This window comes from Anopheles gambiae, chromosome 2 (genome assembly GCF_943734735.2).
Source record: "Anopheles gambiae chromosome 2, idAnoGambNW_F1_1, whole genome shotgun sequence".
Classification (NCBI taxonomy): Eukaryota; Metazoa; Arthropoda; class Insecta; order Diptera; family Culicidae; genus Anopheles; species Anopheles gambiae.
In genome coordinates this window covers 79,671,845-79,696,080 of record NC_064601.1, presented here as the reverse complement: position 1 = coordinate 79,696,080, position 24,236 = coordinate 79,671,845, and the positions used below count along the sequence as shown (strand labels likewise).

General features: G+C 40.1%; 3 protein-coding genes across 4 annotated transcripts in view; all 3 read left to right on the top strand.

Annotated features, from left to right (window-relative positions):
• Window positions 1-4,227: 4,227 nt before the first annotated feature.
• Window positions 4,228-9,444, top strand: LOC1274841 (GTP-binding protein Rit2). Its single transcript, XM_314049.5, has 3 exons — window positions 4,228-4,911; window positions 5,577-6,037; window positions 6,390-9,444. Exons 1-3 carry the CDS (start codon window positions 4,725-4,727, stop codon window positions 6,513-6,515), a joined length of 774 nt encoding a protein of 257 aa, XP_314049.4. The 5' UTR covers window positions 4,228-4,724; the 3' UTR covers window positions 6,516-9,444.
• Window positions 9,445-10,298: 854 nt separating this feature from the next.
• LOC1274840 (adenosine deaminase-like protein) lies at window positions 10,299-12,208 on the top strand. Its single transcript, XM_314048.5, has 6 exons — window positions 10,299-10,442; window positions 10,504-10,646; window positions 10,725-10,913; window positions 10,983-11,302; window positions 11,389-11,531; window positions 11,608-12,208. The coding sequence occupies exons 1-6, from the start codon at window positions 10,413-10,415 to the stop codon at window positions 11,803-11,805; spliced, it is 1,023 nt and encodes a 340-aa protein (XP_314048.5). The 5' UTR covers window positions 10,299-10,412; the 3' UTR covers window positions 11,806-12,208.
• Window positions 12,209-19,881: 7,673 nt separating this feature from the next.
• LOC5667193 (protein dead ringer) overlaps window positions 19,882-24,236 on the top strand; it is a 105,391-nt gene continuing 101,036 nt past the window's right edge. The window contains exons 1-2 of one of the 2 annotated variants that reach the window (XM_061643082.1): window positions 19,882-20,205; window positions 21,050-21,302. The gene's annotated coding sequence lies outside the window, so the exon portion shown is untranslated. Of the gene's footprint in view, window positions 20,387-21,049; window positions 21,303-24,236 lie in introns of both variants that reach the window. The other variant, XM_061643081.1, reaches the window with a different exon arrangement.

The window sequence follows — 24,236 nt, the reverse complement described above, 5'->3', positions numbered from 1 at the left end:
GCTTATTTTAGTGAAAACAGTACGACATGTCAAAATTATCCTCGAAAAAATCTAAAACGACCTGTTTTTATTGATTTTATAACTATAACCACCATAGGAACATGCCTTTTTTGTGTACCTATAATGGTACTATGGTAAAAAACACTCAAAAATGCATAAATATGGTCAAAAGGCAAATAATATTAGTAAAACAATAACATTTCATAACAGTTATGTTGAAAAACTAGTAATTGCGTGGTTATGTGGTCATTTAGAACGTTAACAGAAAAATGAGTTTCGTTATGAATTCCTAAGGATTTTGGAAAAATGTTGACTCATTTCACAAAATAATGGATTTTTCGGTCACTAAGTAACGGAATGGCCCCATTTAACTTTTAAACCCTTTGTAAAAGGCTAAAGAACATTTCACACTAACTTAAATAACTTAATTACTTGTAATTTGCCGTATGAACCGCATTTTAGTCCAATACCACCACTATTGGTACTACCACCACTATAGGTACATTTACCCTAGCTACTTTTTTACACTGACGCAAGATAGTTAGGACGAAACTGCTGTAGGGCAGCATAAAAAATGCAAAATTGTGCGATTTTATGTTCGATCGATTAGCTAACAGCGCAGAAAAAAACAACAATTCATTGATTGAACGTATGCTGTTGATTTACCATTCTTGATTGAACGTATGCTGTTGATTTACCATTCTTGATTGTTTCATCATTAGCAAATCAAAAGTTTAGAGAGCATTTTTTCCCTATTTTTTACATATTTGTAATGGACATAATGGATCCATTTGTAGCACACAAGCTGTGTTTCTTTTCTTTCTACCGACAGAGTGCTTTTGATTTTGTCCATTTGTGTCCGGTTATCCGCAGGACTCGATGGGGGTGTGTATTTGCAAATTACTCACAAACACACACACAATCTCGTCCCTCGACCATGTTGCATGGTGATGGTAACTATTAAGATCATAACTAAACGTAAAACAACATGTAAGTGTGTGTGTCTGCTTTCGAACACACATACACCAATTACACGATTTGGTTTTCACAATCAAGCCTCATTAATAAGAAGAAGGAGCAGAATGCAAGAGAAGAATAAAAACCCCAACAAATTTACCATTCTTTGCTGTATAGTGCTAATAAAGGAAATTGAATAAATAGTAACAAAAAGAGGAAGAAAACAATGGATAACAGGCAAATCAAAGATTAACGCAAACACGTATGGCATGTGATGATGATAATGGGGGGGTGGGTACGTACATAATATACAAAAACGTTTACAAAAGCCATGAAGGTGCAACCAAACGTGTTTGACGCAGAACAACAAGTTCAAACAGGCACGGTTTGAGCACAACTTCTCCGCTGCTGATACTTTTAGTCACTATCAACGCTCGTATCAATTATACAATACAAAAGCTGATAGAGGGGCGGCAGATTAATGCTACAATTTGTTGCTGTCGCGGTGCCCGTATCCACCACTACACGATGCCATTTTTTCTTTGCATTAAGCAGATCCATTTTTCAAAAACAAACAAAAACGCGCTTATGCAGGTGCTGAAAAACACATGCATACTGCTAAAATACATTACACATACCCTTGCATACATCTTTATCACTCACGCATGCGAAAGGTGGCACGCAGTGGCCCCCCATACTACATCTCTTAGAAATATCATAGATAAAAATTAACTAATTATTAAACAGAAAAGGTGAAACCAGACAGGAGGAAGCAAGGAAGAAGAATTTACCACAAAGATGAGCTAGCTAGCTGGTCAACTACAAACACAATCGCAGCCGTGTGTAGTGTGTAAGGTTGAGACGACCGGTGGGAGACAATTTTGTTTTACAAGTGAAGAAATCCAACATTCGTAACTGAATTAAAACGCGTACCACAGACACGAGGAGGAAGTATCAATTCACTCAGAGCGCATATACACGTGTTGCCGATTTGACAAAAAAAACGAGACTTAGCAATGGGAAAAGGCTTCGGATGTATGACGAATGAAGAGAGGAAAAGGGTCGCATGGTGATGGAAAGAGTAAAGTGTGGTGGTGTTAGATTAGAAGGATTACGAATGAGAAAACGTATATTGTTTCGCAAGAAAGGACTCACACACACAACCCTACAAGAATAGCAGTTTTACTGTGAAGAGAGCCAAACACAAGATTTGGCACCGAGGAGGAGAAGGGTGTGTGTGTGTGGGTTTGGTTTGGTTTTGGGAAGCTTAGTAAGCTACTATTGCGCTAATATTACTTTTGTGCTGCGAAGCTATTTCACGAGAAGGGCGTTGTGGTGGGGGTCTGTGTGTGTGTTGTTGCGCAAAGAAGGAGAGAAGCATGTATGATTTAGAACACACTGTAAAGAAGATAGTTGGCAAAACACACGAGGTTGGCGAACAAACAAAAAAAACGGAAATCCCTCGGAAGATGTTTTTAAAACTTTATTGATTATGTAAAACGAACGCAGAAAAAGCAAAAGGATAATGGAAAGTAAGGGGAAATAAAACCTATGTTTTCAAAAAAAAAAGGTAATTGTATCTTGATTTCGTATAATTCCAGAGAACAACGTAAAACCGAACGAGGAAAAAAGAATATTTATTTTCATCTAACTGGCATTAAAGGCTGGACGCATGTGGCTGGATCCTTACTCTAGAAAGAAAATTACAGTAATAAACATCATTAATTGTCTAAATGGGTTTATGTGTCTGTTGGTTAAAACATTTTTATTCGTTGCTGGATATCCTCTTGTTGGTTGGTTTTAAGCTTATATATAGAGACTTTTAATATCCTCTTGTTGCGAAACTATTTGTCACAAGTGAGTCTGTATGTTTATCACCCACAAACTTAAGCAACTGGGGTTTTCCAGTTAAGTTATGTCCTTCTACCCAAGGTAAGGCTTCTAAACTCCAACGTTTCCAGTAAGGGAAACCTCCTAAAGGTTTCTATGATCGCCTGAACGATCAAGTGTTGAAAAGTCCGCTCGATCGATGTTTTATTCCACCTCGGCTCATGTACAGTATGTACCATATGTACGCTCATCACATTACATGGCGAACGTAGCTATCGCCTAACCCAGGGGCCTCCAAACTTTTCAGCTCGCGGGCCGCATTGCTTCAAAAATAACTATGTTGAGGGCCATTTGACGCTACCTTTAACTGATGAGTGAACGTTTAAATCTCGTTTTTATAATAAAATACCAACGATACTTGTACAGTTTCGTGTTACTAAAGCTTGATTTTTGTCTAAGAAAAGTAAAAAATACATTTTAATTTTAAAAATTCATAATAACGTAATATTTATATTAACTCTGGCAAAGTCATCGTGGGCCGCATTATAAGCTCTTGAGGGCCGCATGTGGCCCGCGGGCCGTAGTTTGGAGACCCCTGGCGTAACCCATTACAAAATATATGAAAAATAATTTTGAAAATTCTTATTTTTTTATTCTGGAAAGAACAAAGTTTTATGCAGCTTTCCTGAAAATTTGAAGTTGTTTCAATAACTAAAACAGAAGTTATGATCAATTTACCATCCAGAATGAGGGTTATTTTTGGTCATAGAAACGAAGGTTAAATGGTTGCGTTCTCAACAGTGCTCCTGCCGAAATCTGCCAAAATAATCTGGCCACACTGGCCCGCAGGGCAAAAGCTCGCTCGAAAGGTCAAAAACCGTCGCAAAACGTCAAAAACGACCGTCGCCAGCGCCTCCAAATCGTTGCGAGTTTCGCTCGCTGGCGACGTCGGTTTGCAGTACTTGTGACGTCGGTTTTGACGTTTTGCGACGGTTTTGCGACGGTGGCCGCCAAAAAGCTCGCCTTGCCCTGTGGGAAAAGTGACTAGAAATACCGATGTATTTATATATCAAGGGTTTGAAGGAAAAAAATCTCAATTTTTTAAATCATTGAACTATAAAACTCAGCCAAACAATCAAATCAATCTAAATAATCCAGCGAAAATCAAATGACAGGACGTACGAACAAAACGTTTCCAATGGAGCACTGCTGCGGCCCTAAGCGGTCGCGTGGAGCCCCGAGAAAAAGAACTTGCCACCACTGAGAAAAAAATGTGCATTTTAGTCCCCCCCCATCACGCTTAACACTTCTTTCGCTTTTACTTCTTTCGAGTTTCGAGTTTTAACCTACCGAAAACTACCGATAAAATTTTGACGAGCCTACCGAAAACCGCCAAAATAATCTGGCCACACTGCTTGCCCAATGTCAAATGTCAGTCAAAACAAGACGCAAACTCACACATACACACACAGACTCCCTCCCCCACATTGCATCCGTAGAAGGAGTTATCCTGCTACCATCAGCGAATTAGAAAGAAACTCCTTGAACGGGAAGGATGGCCCAAAGTTTTCCGTCGTGCGTGAGGATGTAGTGTTCGTGTGGCTGGAACGGTGGAACTACGCCTACACGTAATGCGTGGATCGTCCACGCGAAACTAGTGAGAACTAAGGGGGAAGCAACAGCGAAGTGGCAGTGTTGTCCATCCCACAGGGATAACGCAGCACACAACGGCAGTGGCCAGTGCTGAATGGTGTTGACGCACCTATAGAAAGATTCCCAACCAAAGTGAAAGTGGTCCTTGGTAGTGGCGTTCTCACTTCCGAACTCCACGTCCACCTGCACCGTCAGCACCTGTGCCGTGCGTATCAGTGTCCATCGAGCTCTTATCCGAACCCGTGTGGGTGGTGTAGTAAGCGCAGCGGCGAGCGAGTGGTACGATGGCAGGTGATTTTTCGGGTTGCACCGCGCGGAAGAAAAATCGGGCCCAATCCATCGAGTACAACCCGGTGAAGACGGATGGGAGTGGAGAAAACTCGAAACAGCCCACCAACCCGCTGACCACCCGGAGCGGACTGCGGGTGTACAAGATCGTCATCCTGGGCGATGGGGGCGTTGGAAAGTCGGGTAAGCAGCAACTCCTCAACCTTCCTTGCAATGCTGGTAAAGTAGGCTGGCATGTACTACGACTCTAGGACATCATCAGCAGCTGGAGCGAGCCGAGTTCGGTCCGTGGTGCCGTAACATGCGACACAGCACACCATGCCATATATAAAACATTAAGCATTCATCCTCTCACGCCAAAGGTGGGGGCGGTAAAGCGCAAACACCGCCAACGCACGCATTTGTTTACGGGGGAGATTAACGAGTGACGTGAATAGTATTATCGATCGATTCTCCCCGCCCGATCCATCCGCCCAACGGTCCAACTGTTGAGCGAGACACAACAACATTTGTCATCGGTTTGATAGTGGGACGACGAGTTGATGTTTTTATGCTGTCCTTTCCCTTTTATCCTTCCTTCCTTGGGTATGTTAAACGGCTTCTTCCTCCCCATTTCCCTGTTCACGGGGCCTTTGTTTACTGAGCCGTGATGTGCCCGACCGACACTGGAACGGTTCGGCGACGTGCGTCATCAACGAATGCGTGTGTGTTTTTGTTTGTGTGCGACTGGGCCGTCCTAGACGGCTCGGGTGGGAGGGTCACGATATCATCGGGACTTTAAAAATAGCTAACCTGTTGTTAACGCGTGTTTGTCCTTGCCGATGCAATGTATCTTTTTCTTTTTACAGCCGTCACACTCCAGTTCGTGAGCCATAGCTTCCTGGACTACCACGATCCGACGATTGAGGACTCGTACCAGCAGCAGGCCGTCATCGATGGGGAAGCCGCCCTGCTCGACATACTGGATACGGCCGGCCAGGTGGAGTTCACTGCCATGCGCGACCAGTATATGCGTTGCGGCGAGGGTTTCATCATCTGTTACTCCGTCACGGATCGGCACAGTTTCCAGGAAGCGTCCGAGTATCGGAAGCTGATCGCACGGGTGCGGCTGACGGAGGACATACCGCTGGTGCTGGTGGCAAACAAGCTGGACCTGCAGTCCCAGCGCAAGGTCACGACGGAGGAGGGCAAAACGCTGGCCAAACAGTTTGGCTGCCCGTTCTACGAAACTTCGGCCGCCCTGCGCCACTACATCGATGAGGCGTTTTTCTCGCTCGTGCGCGAGATACGGCGGAAAGAGGAACAGCGGGTAAGTTGGAACAGCGACCATGTGCTATTAGGATTAGTGTTTATCACGATAGTTTCAGTCTTACGTTATTTAAATGCTTCAATTAATTCCTGACATCAATTTGCATCGACATCAATGTCCTCGTCAAAATTATTCCCTTCTGAATTTTGTTAATGTTATTTTCAATTCGACATAGCACGTTGTCCAATATTTGTATTTCTCGATACAAGTTCCGTTCTAGTTCCGAGCTATAAAACAATATCGTAATGGATTACTAGCACAGCACGATACATTTGTTTGTATTGAAACTGATCCTAAATTTGGTTCTTCGTTTCCGCCCTCCTCCATTCTGCTAATCTTTTCCTCATTTCAGGCCCTGAATGGTGGCTCCAGCTCGGAAAAGATACACCCAAGACGGCGCAGCCGCTGGTGGCGATTACGGTCAATATTTGCCCTCGTCTTTAGACGCCGCCGAAATGCTACCGGCATCAATCAGTAGGCAACCCAACTGAACGGGAATCATCGAAATGGTGGTGTCAGGGAAATGTCCAACCGTTCGGTTGGGAGGATTAGATGAGTCATCCGCTCCGCGGAATGGGAGGGATCAGATAAAAGCTGGTGGTGCTTTTGAAAAGCACGTTTTCACACGGTGTTCAGTTCAGGATAGGTGTCGTTGTACTGCTGACATGATGTCCCATCGATATGCGTCTGTCCTCTGGACTATTTATTTTTCTGTGGATTCTTAGCCCCTTGGTGTAGTCCGTTGTAGTGTGTTCTATTTGTAGCTAACGCTCTTCAATCAACGAACATCAAGCTTGTAGTTTCCCCGTAGACCCGGAAGAAAAGAACAAAAACTCCCATACTAAAGAGGAATGATAGTTATATGTTGTAATAAGTCCATAGGACGCAACAGATTGTGAAGGCAGGATCAACGAAATGAAGGGAAAACCCAAACAATTGTTTTGCACACTTCCAAGCTTCGAAGAAGCAAACGAATGGTAAGCAAACCTTCCTTGCTTAGGCTTTGTTGGATGGACTATAATAGTTCCTTTTACAAAAATAGTATAGAAATGTTTATTTTATTATGTCCTTACCCAACTCGTCGAACACAGCAGCAGTTTATGTATGCATTGCGTTGACGCGCAGTATTAAGGAATTGAGGAAAGTCGTTCATTGTTGATTGAGAATTGCGCAAACAAATCACGTTTGTTGTTTTTGACCAGTTTAAGGATTTCTTTGAGATTTCTCACTTTAATTAATTTAAGCAAAGCTTAGCTACGATTTAGCTACATTATTATTGATCTGAAGCTAGTACATATGTTAACACAAATCAACGAATCTTTACAAATGCTGTTTTTTCTTTGCGATTGTTCACGAAGCGCATCACCTTACATTGCGATATGATGGATGATGAAAGTATATTCTTGGTTGAATTTCTCTGTCTCAAGTAGGGATTGGAATAGAAAGTGCATGAATAATTAGCAAAGCATAAGAAGGAAAACAAAAGTGTAATTCCAAAAGAATCATAGAAAGAGTTTACACAGTATAGTGTTTGTAGCTCTGTAGTATGGTTAGACTTAGTTTCGCATCTTACCATTCGCTGCAAGGTTTTACAAATCTTCATACCCTTCATCGTTACAAGTAAGCAAAAGCCACATTCAACCAGAAACTAGTGAGCCACCAGTCTGTTTCTGGTAAATGTACTGAAACACACATAACGGAACTCTACAACAAAAAACGAAACAAAACAAAACAAAACTACCAAAAAGCTAAACTAAACTTATCTAACTAAAATATCTGTGATGTATGCCAAAACCAAGAAACTTTTAATCTGCATATTTTTCTTCAAAATGTGTTATTTTTAGTTGCATTACCATTTCCTACTCTACCTTCTACTTTATGTACCATTACGCTACTCCTTGACTATGTGAGGTTTTATACTGAAATATTATTTTTGTTGTTAATCCATATTGCAAAAGCAGTATGACGAAACGAAAACATACCAATCGCAGTTCAACTACATACAGGTCTTCTCGCGAAGCACGCAAGTTAAAGCAAACTCCTCTCAACCGATAGGAACAAAGATGTTCCTTCACAGGGTTGAACAGATAATATTTGTATAAAGTATCGTATCCAATAGTACACAGGTCGCAGTAAAACCGGCAGGTATTCAAACAGATTGTAAGATTTCTAGTCCGCCATTAGAAAGAGAGGAAGGTGTAAACGGGTATAGCGTTTGCGAAATGAATGCATTTTTTGCTTCAAAATCAGCAGGTGCAAGTGTTTCAGAATAGATTTCTAAGTTGAGCATGCGTTAAAAGGTAAACGATTATGTTCCTTTTCTTTTAAATATTAGTTTAATAATCTTTGAGATTGTTATCCTTTAAACGTATACACTTTTACGATCTGTTATTAATTTTTTCTCAGTTTTATTTAAAAAAAAGTCGAAGAAAGTTTGCAAAACTACGATTACCAATTGTTAAAAAAAACCAAAGATAAATCAAAGGAAGTAAACAGCGTAACGCTACTACACACATTGCACATAGCAGCAGCACACAAACAAACACAAAACATCCCGCGGGCACATACAGAAACAATCGAAAGCAATAGAGCAAATTGTACGTAAATATGGGGCAAAAGGTAAATCGCGCTACATGTAATAACAGCATTTAGAGTGCTGAAGTTGTTCTTCCTCCCTCGAACCCACTACTACCCGCCCATCCCCACCCCACCCCCTTGTCCACAGTTGTCAAGCAGCTGTTTAGAGCTTGCATTGTACAAACGAATAGTATGATAAGCACCAGAAAGAACCAATTTCATAGTGTGTGTGGTGTGTTAAACACGCAAATAGTAATGCGTTATCCATCGCCCATTGATAGAAATAGGGATAGAAAGAGAGAAAGAGAGAGAGAGATAAAAAATAGACGAACGATGAACAAGTAGCAGGATCCATCCAAAAGTGTAACACTATACGTATGCGAACATTGGTTTAAGTATCTTCGTTTTAACCAGACAGCCTTGTCAGGGCTTTAATTTAACTCGTACATTGTCTGGCTTTAATTTAAGTCGTACATTGGCATCGGAATTGTTTAAACTTCGCATAAACAACCAACCCCAGTGTGTGTTCGCTTAGTTTGCAAGAGCATTTAGTTGGGAGAAAATACAGAACAGTGCTAAGAGTAGTAGCATTATTTGTTTCAGGACAATCGACGTTCCCTCCTCGTCCCTTTATTCAATATGGTACAGTATTTTATTAGAGCGAGTGACAATAATTGATATGCAAAAGCGCAAAACATAAAACAGAATACACAGTATTGCCCCGGCTAGTTTGTTAGATTGAGATTGAGTTTGCTGCAGGTGAATGGTATTCCTTACTGCTGGAATTGATCCAATTTGGTACGTTAGAAATACGAATAATGTCGATTGCACTTGATAAGAACAAAAAAAAAACACAATACATACACATGCTACTGGTGATAAGCGAATGGATTTGTTATGGATTCCGACAAGATCAAACCAAGTTCTGATGTAATTTTGGAATGTAAATTGTTGTTACAGAGAGGAAAGCAATGATGTTGAGCGTGTGTAGTACATATAGTGAGACCTTACACGGTGGAAAGCAAACGTATCAACAAAGCAAAACAAACAAGTGTATTTGTCCACCCCACGCCACCCCCACAACAGAAAGGCCTGAATTGTTAATGAAAGCAAATATTATTACGGTAAACGATGACGAACCCTCCCCCCTTTAAAAAAGGAAAGGTGTTTCGAGTTTTACAATCATATCCTCTGGTAAACATTCACATAAATACACACACCACACACATTGTGTAGGAGAGAAAAGCTACAATATATACAGGTCGCCACATACTACTGCCAGACCATAATAATGATGATGATGATGAGGATAGTGATGCCCATTCCTAATCTTAACTCTCCTCTAAGTCATGTGCGCTTTGTTTTTTGGTTATGAAAAAGCCACAAATTATAATGTTGCATGATGATGGATACACGGTGGAAAGTGGAAGTGGAAGTGACCAGGACGTACAAGCGTAGCGAAAGCATTGAATTTATTTCCGTAGAGAAAAGAAAAAAAGAAAAGAAAACAAGCAAATTGCTCTGGGAAACAATGTTGAAATATTGATACAAAATAAATTTGAAACAGAACATGTGCAAAAACAACATGTGTTTTCTTTTTACATCTTTTTATTTTGTTTTAAATATTCTCCGTTGCTCGAGCACATGGTCAGTAGGTAACGGTCAATTCAAACGATTTGCGCCTTTTTTCTGTTCTGGGAACATCAATCAAATGTCACTTTGATTTGTTTTGCTTGCAATTATTCCTGTGAAGCCGGCATTGGAAAAGCAAGCACAAGAAAGCCGAAAGAGTTTTACGATGGATTTTTATCATCTTCTACCGAAAATTGTAAGTATAGTTGTGTATTTTGTAGTGCTGTTATTGTAATCGTAAATGTGTTTTTTTGTAGGAGCTGCATGCCCATCTGAACGGATCGCTCAGTAACAGCACCTTGGCTGAGCTGCGTGAGCTGAAGTATGGAAAGGAAGTTCCCAGCGGTACTGACGATTGTTTCTACAAGATTTTAAACGGAGAATCTCTTACCCTGGAAGAGTAAGTCCTAAGCAAAGTGTGGTGGCATATGATTTTGTCACCCAGAAAACTGTACACTTTGTTTTCGTTTCCTTTTAGATGCTTTAAAAAGTTTCAATACGCGCACGATTTGACCGATCGTCGGGAAGCGCTGGCACGAGCAACCGAGCGAGTAATAGAAGAGTTTGCCAAAGACAGCGTAATCTACCTGGAACTACGCACAACGCCCAAATGCACTGCGCAAATGACGAAACGCGAGTACCTCACTACGGTGCTGGACGTGATAAGGTAGGATTGGTTATGGTTTTCACGCCTTTCTCCCCACTACTGACACCACTCCATTCGGTCCATCGTTAGAAAATCGTCCGAAAATCAACGGGGAATCCTGGTTAAACTGTTACCCTCGATCGATCGCTCGAAGGGCGTCCAGGAGGCGATGGAAAACGTCAATCTTGCCATCGAACTAAGTTCCTCGTTCCCCGGCCTAATGGTTGCGTTTGACCTGAGTGGCAATCCGTTCGGGACCACATTTTCCGACTTTGTACCGGCGCTGCAGAAGGCACGCGAGCATGGCTTCCGTTTGGGGCTGCACTGTGGGGAGTTTGAGGATGAGCAGGAGGTGAAGGAAATGTTTGCGCTCGGCGTGGACCGCATTGGGCACGGGACGTTCATAGAAGGTAGGGGATGGTAAGAATTTCGCTCAAAACGTACAGTTTCACTGTAAAAGTGTGGCTTTGCTTCATTTTTTCAAACCGGGCCACAGGAGAGAATCTCGCTTTTGCACAGGAACATAAAATTCCCTTCGAGTGCTGTCTGACCAGCAATGTAAAGTGCAAAACTGTACCGTCCTACGAGGATCATCATGTTGCGAAATTGCTGAAGCTGAAGCATCCCGTGTGTGTTTGTGTGAGTAGAATTCGTGATGGAAGGATGATTGCTATTGCTGGTTATTTAATTTTCCTATTAATAATGATAATTACAGACGGACGACTTCGGTGTCTTTGAAACAAGCCTATCGCAAGAGCTTAAAATTTGCGCTTCCACCTTCAGTCTAACGAAGGCCGACATGGTAGAGATGCAGCGCAATGCAATTGAATATTCGTTTGCTAGCGAGCAGGAGAAAAAGGATTTGCGCGCCAAAATTGAGCAATTCTCAGAGACGCTGGCGAAAGAGCTGTAAAAATTGCAACTCAACAGGACAAAGAAAGGGTACACAATTTCAAGGTAAACATTGCATGGATAACTTCCCAACAGAACCTTGTTTTGTCCAAAATCCTTTCAGAAAGAACTCTTGCTACTGTTCAAATTCTGTAGCAATTAGATTAAGCCTTTGTTTTGCGGCATTCGTTGTAAAAAATGGTATGAATTACTCTTTCCAACTTTAAAAACTGTTCTTCAAACGCAGATGCAGCATACATTTTCGTTGGGTTTCCTTTTGCCATCGATGCTATAAAAGTGCCATAAAGCATACATTATAGCAAGCTAAGCTGTACGCAAATTGTTGTATGCTACAAGGGTTTGACGATCAGAAGTACTTGCGATTTCAATAAAGGACTCACTAATTTGTGTACTTTTATTATTAATAATTCGTTTTATTTTGGCAATAATAGTAAAATTAATAGAGACTTTCTTTCTTATAACTTTATAATATAACATAATTTAAATTAATAATAATTATTTTAACCAAGTAGAATCGCTATGAGATCGCATGACCACTCCCTTGGAAATATTGAATGCTCTTAATTATAAACCTTAAAAAACCATCATTTTACATTCATCCATAACCATTAACGTTCTTATCAGTTCAAAAGCAGCATCACCAGGCTCTGTCCTCAACGTGGAACATGTTTTCCAGACGACTTCTCTCGGCATGTTTTCCACCTCTCCAATGCATCCGACTCATCAGAACACTCAGACAACCACTAGCTTATAAGAAACAAAAACTCCGAACGAAAGAAACAAAAAAAAACGATCATTCCATTTTCCATCACACCTCCCGCGAGTGGGAAGGATTGTTGATGTTGCTTGAGCTAACTGCGGTGCGGGCGATACTGGCGCTAGAACCGGTCGCTTCGAAGCGAACGCTACATAATCGGTATCGTGATTAATGATTCGAAAGATGAATTACATCTCATCAGCATCAAATATAAATAAATACAGCGCCAAGCGTCGTCTCGTCTATTGCTGCGCCCTCTTGTAGCCCCGTCCCACGCCATCCAGCCCAGAAACGGGGGTGTCTGTGCCCTAGCTTTCCTTCCCCCTCGTCGCGGTCGGTGGGATTGGGTTTTACAGATGCAAAGGATACTATCGGGAAAATCGCTCTCGGAAACTCATTTACGAATCGCGAAGCAGTGTATCTACCCCGATCGGTTCAGCCGTGTTCGTGGACTGAGGATTTGGCAAGTGTTAGGGGGAGTGTAAGTGCCGCTACAGTAAGGAGCAAATTTTACCAACATCAACTAACCAAGCTAACGAAGGGTCTTGATGAAAAGGGCCATTATCATCTCAACCTGGAAAGATTCTTCTTCTTGATATAACAACCCATGCGGTCATGCCGGCCTAACGTTTCCATTTAAAAAAATATGGACAATAATTGTGGATGTTAATTGTGGATTGAACGGCGAATTTTGGCGGAATTTCGATTTGATACCCGCGAACTGGTCCAACATACCACAGCTGCGTCCCATCAAAATTTTGTGAACCAACGTGATGCAAAATAATTTTGTCGCGAAATAAAAATCGAGGTTAGAACTTAAAACATGCCTAGACGTATGTCTTCATCCACCATGGCCAAAACTCCGGATAACTGGCAAAAGGCAGCTTGCAAGGTCGCAGCTTTATTTTTGCAACTAAAAATAACAACCTTTTAAAGGATGTTCATGGAAATCAAATATCTCTCTTCGTGTTTTTTCTTCAGCCAACCTTTCTAATGCAAACGTTAAACATAAAGTCTTTTGAGGGTTATTTAGTAGGACGTCTATATTAGACTTAAACCCATGATGGGCATGTTGTTAAGTTGTGCGAAGTCGTCAACTCGTACCACGGGACCGCCAGGAAATCTAATTAATAGTTCATCGATTCGCATCGTCTATTTACACATATAGGGGAAAGCGGGACAAAATGGCACTGTTAAGGATTTTGCTCTGTATCTCATTGGGTAAACCACTTTATGCTGATGTTTTGACGGCAATTGATGCTTCGACGTCTTATTCATGAAACAAAAATAGTAGTAGTTCGTATTAACAATACATATAAATGTAAAGAATATGTAAAAAAGGAACATCAAAAGTCGTGAAAATGTATTGTGCGGGGTAAAATGGTCTCGCTGTGGAGCAAAATGGTTATACACAGAATGTCAAAACAGTTCAAAACAAATGGGCAAATATTGAACTTTATGCATTGGTTTGATTGGATCTGCCATCTAGGTAGAATAATTGAAATAATTTCATAATGCACGTGTTTTCAGTATTTTTTCTTGTGGATAGAGTATACATACAACATAGTTTAATCTATGTAAAAAAAATTAATGCGACCTTTGCTTACACCTCAACCTCATCAGTTTGCTCCTGTCATAACATACCGACCATTTGGCCCCGACTAAAACTTTTATGCTACAGTGAAATGGTTGTTTTTCTCCTAAATCATAGATGATTATCACGTGTCTAGATACTTTAAGGTTACTTTAAGTTAGTTACTTTAATAGTTACTATAGTTACTTAAGTTACTATAGTTACTTAATAGTTACTTTAAGGCAAAACAGTTCTTAAACTGTCAAATATATAGATTCATAGTAAAACTTTTATGCGAGTATGTCTGGGATAAGGCAATATACAAAGAACAGAAATTAAAATAAATATCTGATAATACACAATGTTTTAGCCGTAACAATGTTAAAGTAACATTAAAGTTAAAGTAACTAACACAATAACAATAAAACTCAACCAGATCGAATGTAAGATAGTTCAAACTACCGAAATCCTGAGGTGTCGCTCAATAATGTCACGCACTGTCCCATTTGCTTCGTGCAATTCCTTGCCTTCTCTCCTGTCTGTGCCGGTTGCTTGCAAGGCTCGGATGTTAGAGAAGCGTTAGAGGACGTAAATTAATGCGCCCTATGCGAAAGAACAGAGCACCAGCGCCAAAGACTACCCAAACCACCTACATCATCGTCTCGGGGGAAAGGGGCTGGGACTGCTAGTGAAGACGAGATGAGCATTTTGCTATCTGTATTGGAATAACGGTGGTTATCGGAATTGTGGGTGGTTGGGAAGTGTTGAGAATGTTAAATTTTCAAGAAATTCCCCAAACACTTTTGTGTAGTGCATTTCAATTTTCCACGCTTTTTGTTTATCAATTTTACTAGTTTTTTGGTGGTTTTTGCAAAAAAAAACTTGTTTTATTTTACTTATCCGTCAAGGAATTCGCATCTCGCCGCAGCATCTTCTTCTCGCAATACGTTTAAGCGGGAAGCAATTAATGTTGGCACGATAAATTACCGATTGGCAGGAATGGTGGGGAAGTAGATCAATTCCATTTTCCCACCTACCGGTTGGCAGCGAACCCGAGGGGAGCCAAACATTCCGTCACTCCCGGGCCCGGGCCCGGGCTACGTCATTTGGCCAGTTGGTTTGAGAAAATCAATTAGTGAGATAAATGATAAGTCAAATTAACGAGCACCACCACCACCAGCACAAGTATTTGCATAATGATGAATGGGTGCTTTCGCTAGAGCGAAGCGAGTACGGAGCACTGTCGATGAAAGAAACGCTTGGTAAAAGCATCATTTGGTGTGAGATGCAACCATTTTCACGATTAATGCACTTGCTGCTGGATGTGTGTGTGTGTCGGGGTCGTCCTGAGTAATTCGGCAGGGTCAGAAGGAAAGGTAATATTGGCCCAAGATTCATGAAAGTAAAAAACGCATGTTTGGAATGCTTACCTTCAATATTGAACTACTTAAATCATACACCATCTCAGCCATTGTTCAAGCTCCGGAAGCTGTGCACGTTCGTGGAGTTTTTTTCCTCTGATGGGAAGCAAAGTTTACGACTGCGGCTGGAAGGAATCGTAAAAGTTTGCTTCACCCGCCGCACAGGGATGAAAACGGAGCGAGCAATAAACCGATCTGCCGACGCGTACGGTACGCGAATGTGATTACTCTCCTTTAATGCAATCAATTAGCAATTTGCTATTTGGGGCAGAGGAATTAGTACAGTTTGAAGATGTTGTTGTGGGGCTCGAATTTTATGACGAAGTTTTATTAGCAAAGTGAAGCATTTCGATGTGTAATTTCAGGGTGCAAAATAAATGTTTTTACCAGTTGTACTAATTTCCTGCGCACTAAGTTTTAGTTTGTTAATTAAGTGTTCTGACACTGCTAGGACCAGTGTCGTTTTCGTGTCAATCAATTTGGTATGACAAGAAAAAAAAAGAAAATAAATACAACAGTAACGTTATACTATCTTTGAATGAATAAAAATTAGAAAAACGATTATCTAGACATTTTAAGCAATATTCATACAACTAAACCAAAAAAAGAAAAAAGACAGGTGACTGGACGAACAGTAATGTTGATTATCAAACCACAAGTGTTTAATCAGAACTAAAGAGACGGTTCCGTGGTACAGTCGTCAACTCGAACGACTCAATAACATGCAAGTCATAGGTTTAAGCCTAGAATGGACCGTCCTCGCGTAGCAAGGACTGACTTATCCGGATGCATGGTAATGAATAAAGCTTCGAAAGCCTGTATAGACTAGCATGTCCGTGTAGGACGTTACGCCAAATAGAAGACGATGATATGTGTTTAATCGTTTCAGTTTTCTGATCAAAATATACAAGCGAGTAATATGTCAGTATCATAATTATTGGATTACCAGTTCATTCCTCCAGAATTCCTCCACGGGCTTGTGACGGAGGAAAGTGTCCGCAAAGAGGATTTGTGCACGAATAAGAGTAGTCCGGTGGCTATAAGTACGCCAGTTAGCTTGCTCCTTAAAAGGAAAAAGCTGATGCTTATGAGTCATCTAATAAAGGTTCTAAAAGATACATTTTTAATTTAAAAAAAAAAAAACAAAAAAAATGCTATCTTGACAGAAGTTGCGTTTCATTTATTGCGTGCTAGTATATTAGTAATCACTATATTTATATCTAGCCTCATGTTTAGCCTTATAGACAAGAATATACAATAGAGTAAATAATAAATAAAAAAAGTATCACATTAATATCTCGATCTAATATCTGTCTAATATCTATCGAATGAATAAATGTCTTTCAAAGTACTAGGCATTGCTTTCCAATGGTCCTGGGAATTGAACCTTATAGAATTGTTACCAATATAGAAATGTTCAGGATTTCTATTAGAACCGGTCAATTTATCAATCATTTGATATAATTCTGACTGTATTCTACAATTTTAAACCTTTGTACTATAAAAATGGGCCGGTCTGGTGGTACAGTCGTCAACTCGTACGATGTAACAACATGCCCGTCATGGGTTCAAGCCCCAAATAGACCGTGCCCCCATACGTAGGACTGACTATCCTGCTATGGTACCAATAAGTCACTGAAAGCCAAGCCCACCTCAATAGTTAGTGGGTTCAGGCAGGCCTTGATCGACAGCGGTTGTTTTGCCAAAGAAGAAAACTATAAAAATTAGGAATTAAAAAAATTGACCCGAAGAGAGTTCATTTTGCATTTGACAATTGATGTTTCCAATCACTACAATTTGCTCGCAAGAACTTTCAAAAACCGTGTATCTCGAGTACTAACTGTATTCATGAACGATGGATGTGCTTTAGATGAAATGGTGCATGTCGGAAGGTTTATGAATAATTAATTATTTATATTAAAACTAAATATATTCAAATATGTCTACTTCTTTTCTGGCGAAACAACCGTTGTCGATCAGGGCTTGGCTGGGTCTTTATTAGTCTTATTGATTGATGGAAGATAACCAGTTCTATGTATGGAGGCTCGTGTCGTACGAGATTTGAACCCATGTCGGGCATATCATTGAGTCGTGCGAATTGACGACTGTACCACGGCACCGAACTATTTACATATCTAAATATTTAACTAATTGATTCGGGCGAACATATTCAGTCAGAATTCAACAGTTGAAAGATTTTATTTGACCGCTCGATAGTTAGCTGACAGTTTGATTCAGATTGTTAAGAATAAAAGATAATAATTAAATGGTTGAATATTGGTATAGTAAGGTAGTTTTTGTTGTGGTTTACCTCAATTATTTTTTTTCTTAAATTTCACATACAATTCCAAACACCATCAATAATGTATAGTTAATGTAGCAACGAATGAATGACGATCAAGTATTAGGCAGAAATAAATTAACAAGTCCTTTACAAAATTATTACAATATGTAGCTCCAGATAAACATAAAATCATCCAAAAGTTTAAAAAAACAGCCATGATGCAAATATTCATAAAATGAAACCTAAAAAAACACGCTTCCGTTACGATCGCGTCGAATTTGCTTCCCGTTTGCATGGTGTATGACGCAAAAGGACGAAGCAATTCATCCGAAAAGCGCATAGTGGAGAGGATTTCCGAAAAGCAAACCAAAAAAGCATGCCATGATCCAGTTCCATTGCAGGGCAGCTTAGAACGCGGCACAACATCCTGTGCAGTGTATTTGCCTACACTTAGCATTAGCAATGCAGTGTGCATTGCAACGAATTAGAGAATGAGAGAGGAAAAGGTAAAGTAAAACATGAGGAAAAAAGTTTGGCGCGCTGCAAACGCTAGCAGTAGGATGCATTTTTATCAGCAATGCCCCGTTGGAGGAAGCGAAACAGGGTTAAACCCAAGAAGGACAGACAGAGAGCGATAGAGCGGCAGAAGGGAGCGGAGGGGAAAACATGTGGTAGCCAGCTTGCTGCATGTTGTACGATTTTCTTTGGCTCCGTTTTGTTGATCAATTTCTTATTTGAATAAATCTTTAGACCTTAACTCCTCGGGTGTGTCCTGCTGTGCGTGTGCGTATGGTCAAAATAAATTTCATTCCTATGCGCATACGCTTGGGCACAGCTTTTCCGATTCCGCCTTTCAAGGAAGCACACTGCGTACTGTGTGTGTGTGCTTGTATGATTCAAAGAGGATGCCATGACATTTCCTTGGCAGTTATAACTTGATCGCACCATAGTGCTTATCCTTCTTATCCTTAGAGCTGATAGCGAGTGGTGATGCTATCGAAACTCGCCCAATGTGCCGCTAGTGCGCATGGCGCACATTTCCATATTTCCACCATGTTTGAACATAGCTTGATTATTTATTCATGAGCGAGGGGAACAGGGTGTAATGAATAATTACAGCAATTTTGCAGCAGCAAGGGCGCGCGCCGGAAAGAAATAATCGTGCATCTAGACGGAGAACAACAGTGGGTTTTCATTTTCATCCCCTCTCGGTGGTGAGAAGCAACCATCGGGTCGTCTCGTTCTGTCGATACACGAGCAGGTGAGATAGAAACAAAACATTTTGGTTTGGAATTCACTAACAGTTTGTTCCCTTTGGTGACGATTTACTGATTTTGTGTTCAGTTTAACATTGAAAGTAAATAAAATAAGATTCAGTTTAATTCATTAATACATAAATCACCTTCTTTGTTTTGCAAGCCAGATTTATTAGCAACAATTTACAATTTCTCACTCGCTCGTAGTGAGAAAAGTGCGCGTGATGAATGAACGAGGCGGAGGTGAGAATTTCATTGATGAACGCACGCACACAGTCGCACACCTTTGTACACCGCCTTCTTTTTTTACAAGTACGTTGCTACGGGAAAAACGCAACTCTGTGTGGTGGTGTGTGAGCGCGTGTGATCTCACTTTATGGAAAATTTGATTGCATTAGGTGTGTGAAGAAGTTTGTCGCACAAAAAAGGAAATTTAAGGAAATTATTTTGATGGAATAAGGGTAGAGATGGTACAAAGCAGTTACTTCAATAACCAAGTTTATAACACATTTAATAACAGTCTATAATAAGAGTTTGAATAAACAAAGACAAACGATGAAAATTTAATAACACATTCAATAAGATGCCTTGATAGCGAGACTTTCCCTGGTTTTGTGCAGAAAATATTGAGAGAAAAAACAATTCAAAAGGTAATAACAACCCACACCACCGACAATCTGTCGATCTTCTTCTGGCGCATGTGTTTATACCAATTTTGTGCATCGCTGTGCCCACAGTGCTCACAGTGAACGCGCAGGAGGAAGCCAACCAGCTCCGGTTCCGTTCCCTGTTGCCACAGTCAAAGCCGGCGCCTTGTTCGCGCATACGAGTGTGTACGTACGGTGGTGTGGTTCGGTCGAGCAACATCAAACGGAATCCTGAAGCTGGCCGTGGTTGTGCTGCTGCCTCACCGCCGACGATAGCAGCTAGCGCACTGTAACGATCCGATCGGGTTCAACGCGCGGTGTGTGTGTTTATCAATACGCACGCGTGCGCGTACTCGCGTATCAACGCCTTTACCACCACCTGCCACTAAAAAGATAGTTGGTGTGTGTGTGAGAGAGAGTGTGTTGGAGTGCAATTGTAGTGTGTCCTAGTTGTGTGTGATCGGTGAGTTGCTGCTTTCCCACCCTCGAGGGGGGGAGTTCTTTCACTTAGCTTGCTGTTGTTGTTGTTCGATTGCTGCTACACAGAAAGGGGGGGATGTTGCGCTGGGTCGCGTGTACCCTTTGACGCGTTCATTCATTCATTCGTTGCCGGTTGCCCGCATGTGGCGCGTAGTGTGCATAAGGTGCGTGTATTTGCGCGAATTTGGCGTTGGTGCCGATCGTAGCCATAACCGTAGAGCGTTTGTTGCAAATTCTGTTTGTGTCTAATTGCGCTGTGATTTTACATTACGGTTTATCGTTGGCACAAATAAATGTTTAGCAGCGATTTAAAGCAACGGTTTGTTTTTTCAACGGAAACATTGTGCTCACATACACTCGGGAGCGTAGTGCAACATATTTAAGTGCATTCTAAAACAGCATCCCATGCAGTGAAAGAGAGACGCGACAATTTGCATCCGGGACCGGCTTGTGCTCCACGGCATGCTGTGATGTGGTGGTACATCTAATGTTTACCAGGTGACAACCAATTGCGTGCGTGTATGTGTGTGCGTGTGTGTGTGTGTCTCATTTGTGTGCCTGACCGACGACGACACGTTGCTTGCTGTGCGTGTAAATCTGGTAATTCGTTTGAAGAGTCAGTGACGCTAAACTGTGACGAGCCGAGAGTGAAAGTGACTATATCGCCGTGCGTGTGCCGCCACATCTATTTTCGTTGAGCCCAACTAAACAACCACACACACACACACTTTGTGCGTCTAAATAACGAGACCTAGTGTGAGCAAAATCCCCCCCAAAAAAGATTGAAAAAGCGATCAGCTTTATAAATCTAGTGTGCTTTCCTTTAGTGTAATCCGCCAGGTAGAAGGTGCAATTGTGTGGAGTTTTTGAATATCCATTGTTGCGCTATTAATTGGTGCATTAAGAAAATCTTCGTGAACTGTGTGATATGAAGTGAAATTAATTTTGCGTGCGGAAATTGAAGTGCATTTGAATCATCTGAATCGTTAGTGGCAAATGGAAACAGTGGCAAATTATCATCATTGACATTTATACGAATATTTGCAACGCGACCAACGGATCGGTTCTACTTTGCAAAAGGTATGTTTTTCGTGTATTATATTTTTTTCCTTTTTTAAAGTAAATTTAATAACATCTCATGTTTACATTAAAAAATGTAAGCAACTGCTTTCAATTGTTTTATTCAGTCTTTATAATTATGTATTTCAAACAAAAAGTTCCTTCGGTCCAAAATCAGGTCCTCAGGAATGAATGGGTTTTGACTGTGTTCATTTTAAACTTAAATTGGAAATTTGGTATGCGGTACACAGCTATTAACAATCTTGCGATACTAATTGTGGTTTATGTATGTGTGTGTGTGCGTGTGTTTTTTTTTTAAATTCTGTCACACATTGTTGAGCCGGGGTCTCTTTAATGGCATTAAAAGGAAAAATTTGCGCTGTCATTTATTTCTTAATAGATTCCTATTTGTAGACTATTTGCAGAATATGAACACTTATTTTAATGCAAGATTCGAATGCGATGCGTTATCACTGCACCGTTCGAATAAAATTATAGAATAAATATTTTTTAACTAAAAACTAAGTTTGATTTTTGACTTACTTTTGACTGCATTACTAAACACAGAGTAATGCAATTAGCTATCTTTTGATGCATACAACTGCATACAACATTTTGTATTTACTGAAATTGGACTTATTACCACTTCTTACTTTTAGTATTTAATTTTTTCTTCTATTGATAATTTTAAAACTGTTCATGAGTGTGATTTAAAATTGAAGAAATATAATTGCCAATAAATAAATTGTAAAAAATAATTATAATATTGATATAATTATAACTTGAAAGAATTAAATGTTGTTATCTGAAATTTTACTTTTTACGATCGGCTTTACTTTACACCTTTCTGTGAAGTTTTGAATGGATCGGATCATATTAAATGTTAAGGAAAATATTAATTACAAATGAAGTATACTCTCAGCTAGATTTTTTTTTTTACAAAAAAATAACTTATAAATATAATGTTTTAGATGAATATATGTTTTTTTTTCTGGTAGAACAAATTTTCCATGCACAATTGTAATGGTATAATAATGTAATGATCAAATTAGTAACAATTATTGCCCTATTTATGTTATAATTCGATTTTGGCGATTAGTATTGTTGTAGTAACTTCCTCATTGAAAAACTTACTTCTAAGGGTCTTACTTTTTCATCTTTTATTTTTACCTCATACAAAAACGCGTTTTAAATGCTCTGTATTGAAGTTAGATCTAGGTTTCTCGCTTCCCATTTCACGTTTCTATTTTATTTAGATGGAACGGCCAGGCTGTTTAATGTTAGGTTTTAGGTTTAAATGTTTTAAAGTAGAGATAACCATAAAAATTACACCGGGTGTTTACAATCTTCGCAAACTCGTATTTAACAACTTGCTCGTTGGGGGTTAAAGTCCCCTACGTAGCTACTGACTATCCGGATGCGTGATACCTAAATAAGCATCAAAAGCCTGTATAAACTGGCATAGCTGCACAGTTCGTTGCGCCAAAAAGTTGAACATGTACTTCACAATCTTATTTTACGCAGCTTTTTCGTAAAATCCATCGTATAAAGGCTCGTGTCATACAAGATTTGAATATATGACCAGCATGTTGTTGGATCGTAAAATTTGACAACATTACCGTGTTAATAGCTATTTAATAACGAGACAGCTTTGCTTACAAAAAATACAAAGCATATAAATGAATATCAATCAAAAAGTGTTTTGCAGTGATTTTAACAAAATGGCAAACAAAAAACTAAGCTCATACAAAAAAAATCCTTTCTGATGTTTTATTTTCATATGCCTGCTTCAAGTTCATATCTTACCAACAGTATGATTATCATACTTTGATCATCGTCGTCACTCGTTACTTTTCCCATTGATTCAACAACAAATGTTATGGTAAAGTGTTTACGCTAAGCTCTAATCCTGATGTTTAGAAAAAAGTATTTAACAGTTTTCAAGCTTATTCCATAGTTCTACGATAGTTTCATGTATGTATGAAATACTTGTTTTATCTTTATTGCAAAAGTATTTGTGTATCTTATTAGCTATGTTGTATTAACTATGTTGATAGTTAATTTGGTAAACAGACGTTGTGAATTCTATTTTTAAATAGTTCACGTACCTTAAACAGGAGGTAAAATTCGGTTCGGTTTGTACGCATGCAATAATAAAAAAAACCGTAACAGTGACACCTACCAGCATGCAATTGTACCAAAGACCACCAAATGAGATTCCGCCGAGCGGCTTTAACCCTTTGCCGGCGTATTGAACTCTACCCTGGTGGTCTTGTAACCGGTTATACATTCTGGTGACTGTTTTTACAGCATTTCCCTTAAAACTTTATACATCCATAAAGAATCGTCCTAAGGATAGGACGCCAAAACTACAAAAAATGCTTCCAAACTGCAAAGCCTATGCACAACGCATCTGGTGATGATCATTTAACGACAACGCTTTGTTTTATCTTTCGAATGGCACATGGTGTTCTACTGGGAAATAGCATCGGCTAAAAAGAAGAAGAACGCAACTTTTGGGGGAGTTCCGCGGCTCCGTTGCAACGCTCGAAACAGGGCGCTATTTCGGCAGCTCGGTGTTTGGAAGATAAGGTGTTAAATGTCTCGACAGAACTTTTGTGCCGGTTTTGCTTCCTTTGCTAAACATTAAAGGATCACATGCTTCTGTGTGGTCCTTGGGAGCGGGTTTGATCCTATGCGGTGGGTCCTGAGTGAGTTTCGTTTTCGGTTTCGCAAAGGGGGCACTAAGCGCAGGTGATAACAGGAGCAAAAGCTGTCGTAAAGTCATTCCTAGAAGCAAAAAAGATTTTTTTGCAGAATTTTTGAGCTTTTATGCATTTTGTCGTTATTCTCACAATGCTGGGAAGTGACAAACTTTTGGCAGCAAAGTTCTATTTAAACGATGAAAGTGGGACAAAACGTTCAGATCGATAAGGACCGTGGTACCGAAGACAC

Bases quoted from the DNA above. Each gene is read 5' to 3' on its own strand.
- LOC1274840 (XM_314048.5), top strand. From the start codon at position 10,413: ATGGATTTTTATCATCTTCTACCGAAAATT. The intron at 10,914-10,982 runs GTAGGATTGGTT...GTCCATCGTTAG, and splicing joins ACGGTGCTGGACGTGATAAG to AAAATCGTCCGAAAATCAAC. The intron at 11,532-11,607 runs GTGAGTAGAATT...TGATAATTACAG, and splicing joins AGCATCCCGTGTGTGTTTGT to ACGGACGACTTCGGTGTCTT.
- LOC1274841 (XM_314049.5), top strand. From the start codon at position 4,725: ATGGCAGGTGATTTTTCGGGTTGCACCGCGCGGAAGAAAAATCGGGCC. The intron at 4,912-5,576 runs GTAAGCAGCAAC...TTCTTTTTACAG, and splicing joins TGGGGGCGTTGGAAAGTCGG to CCGTCACACTCCAGTTCGTG. The intron at 6,038-6,389 runs GTAAGTTGGAAC...TCCTCATTTCAG, and splicing joins GGCGGAAAGAGGAACAGCGG to GCCCTGAATGGTGGCTCCAG.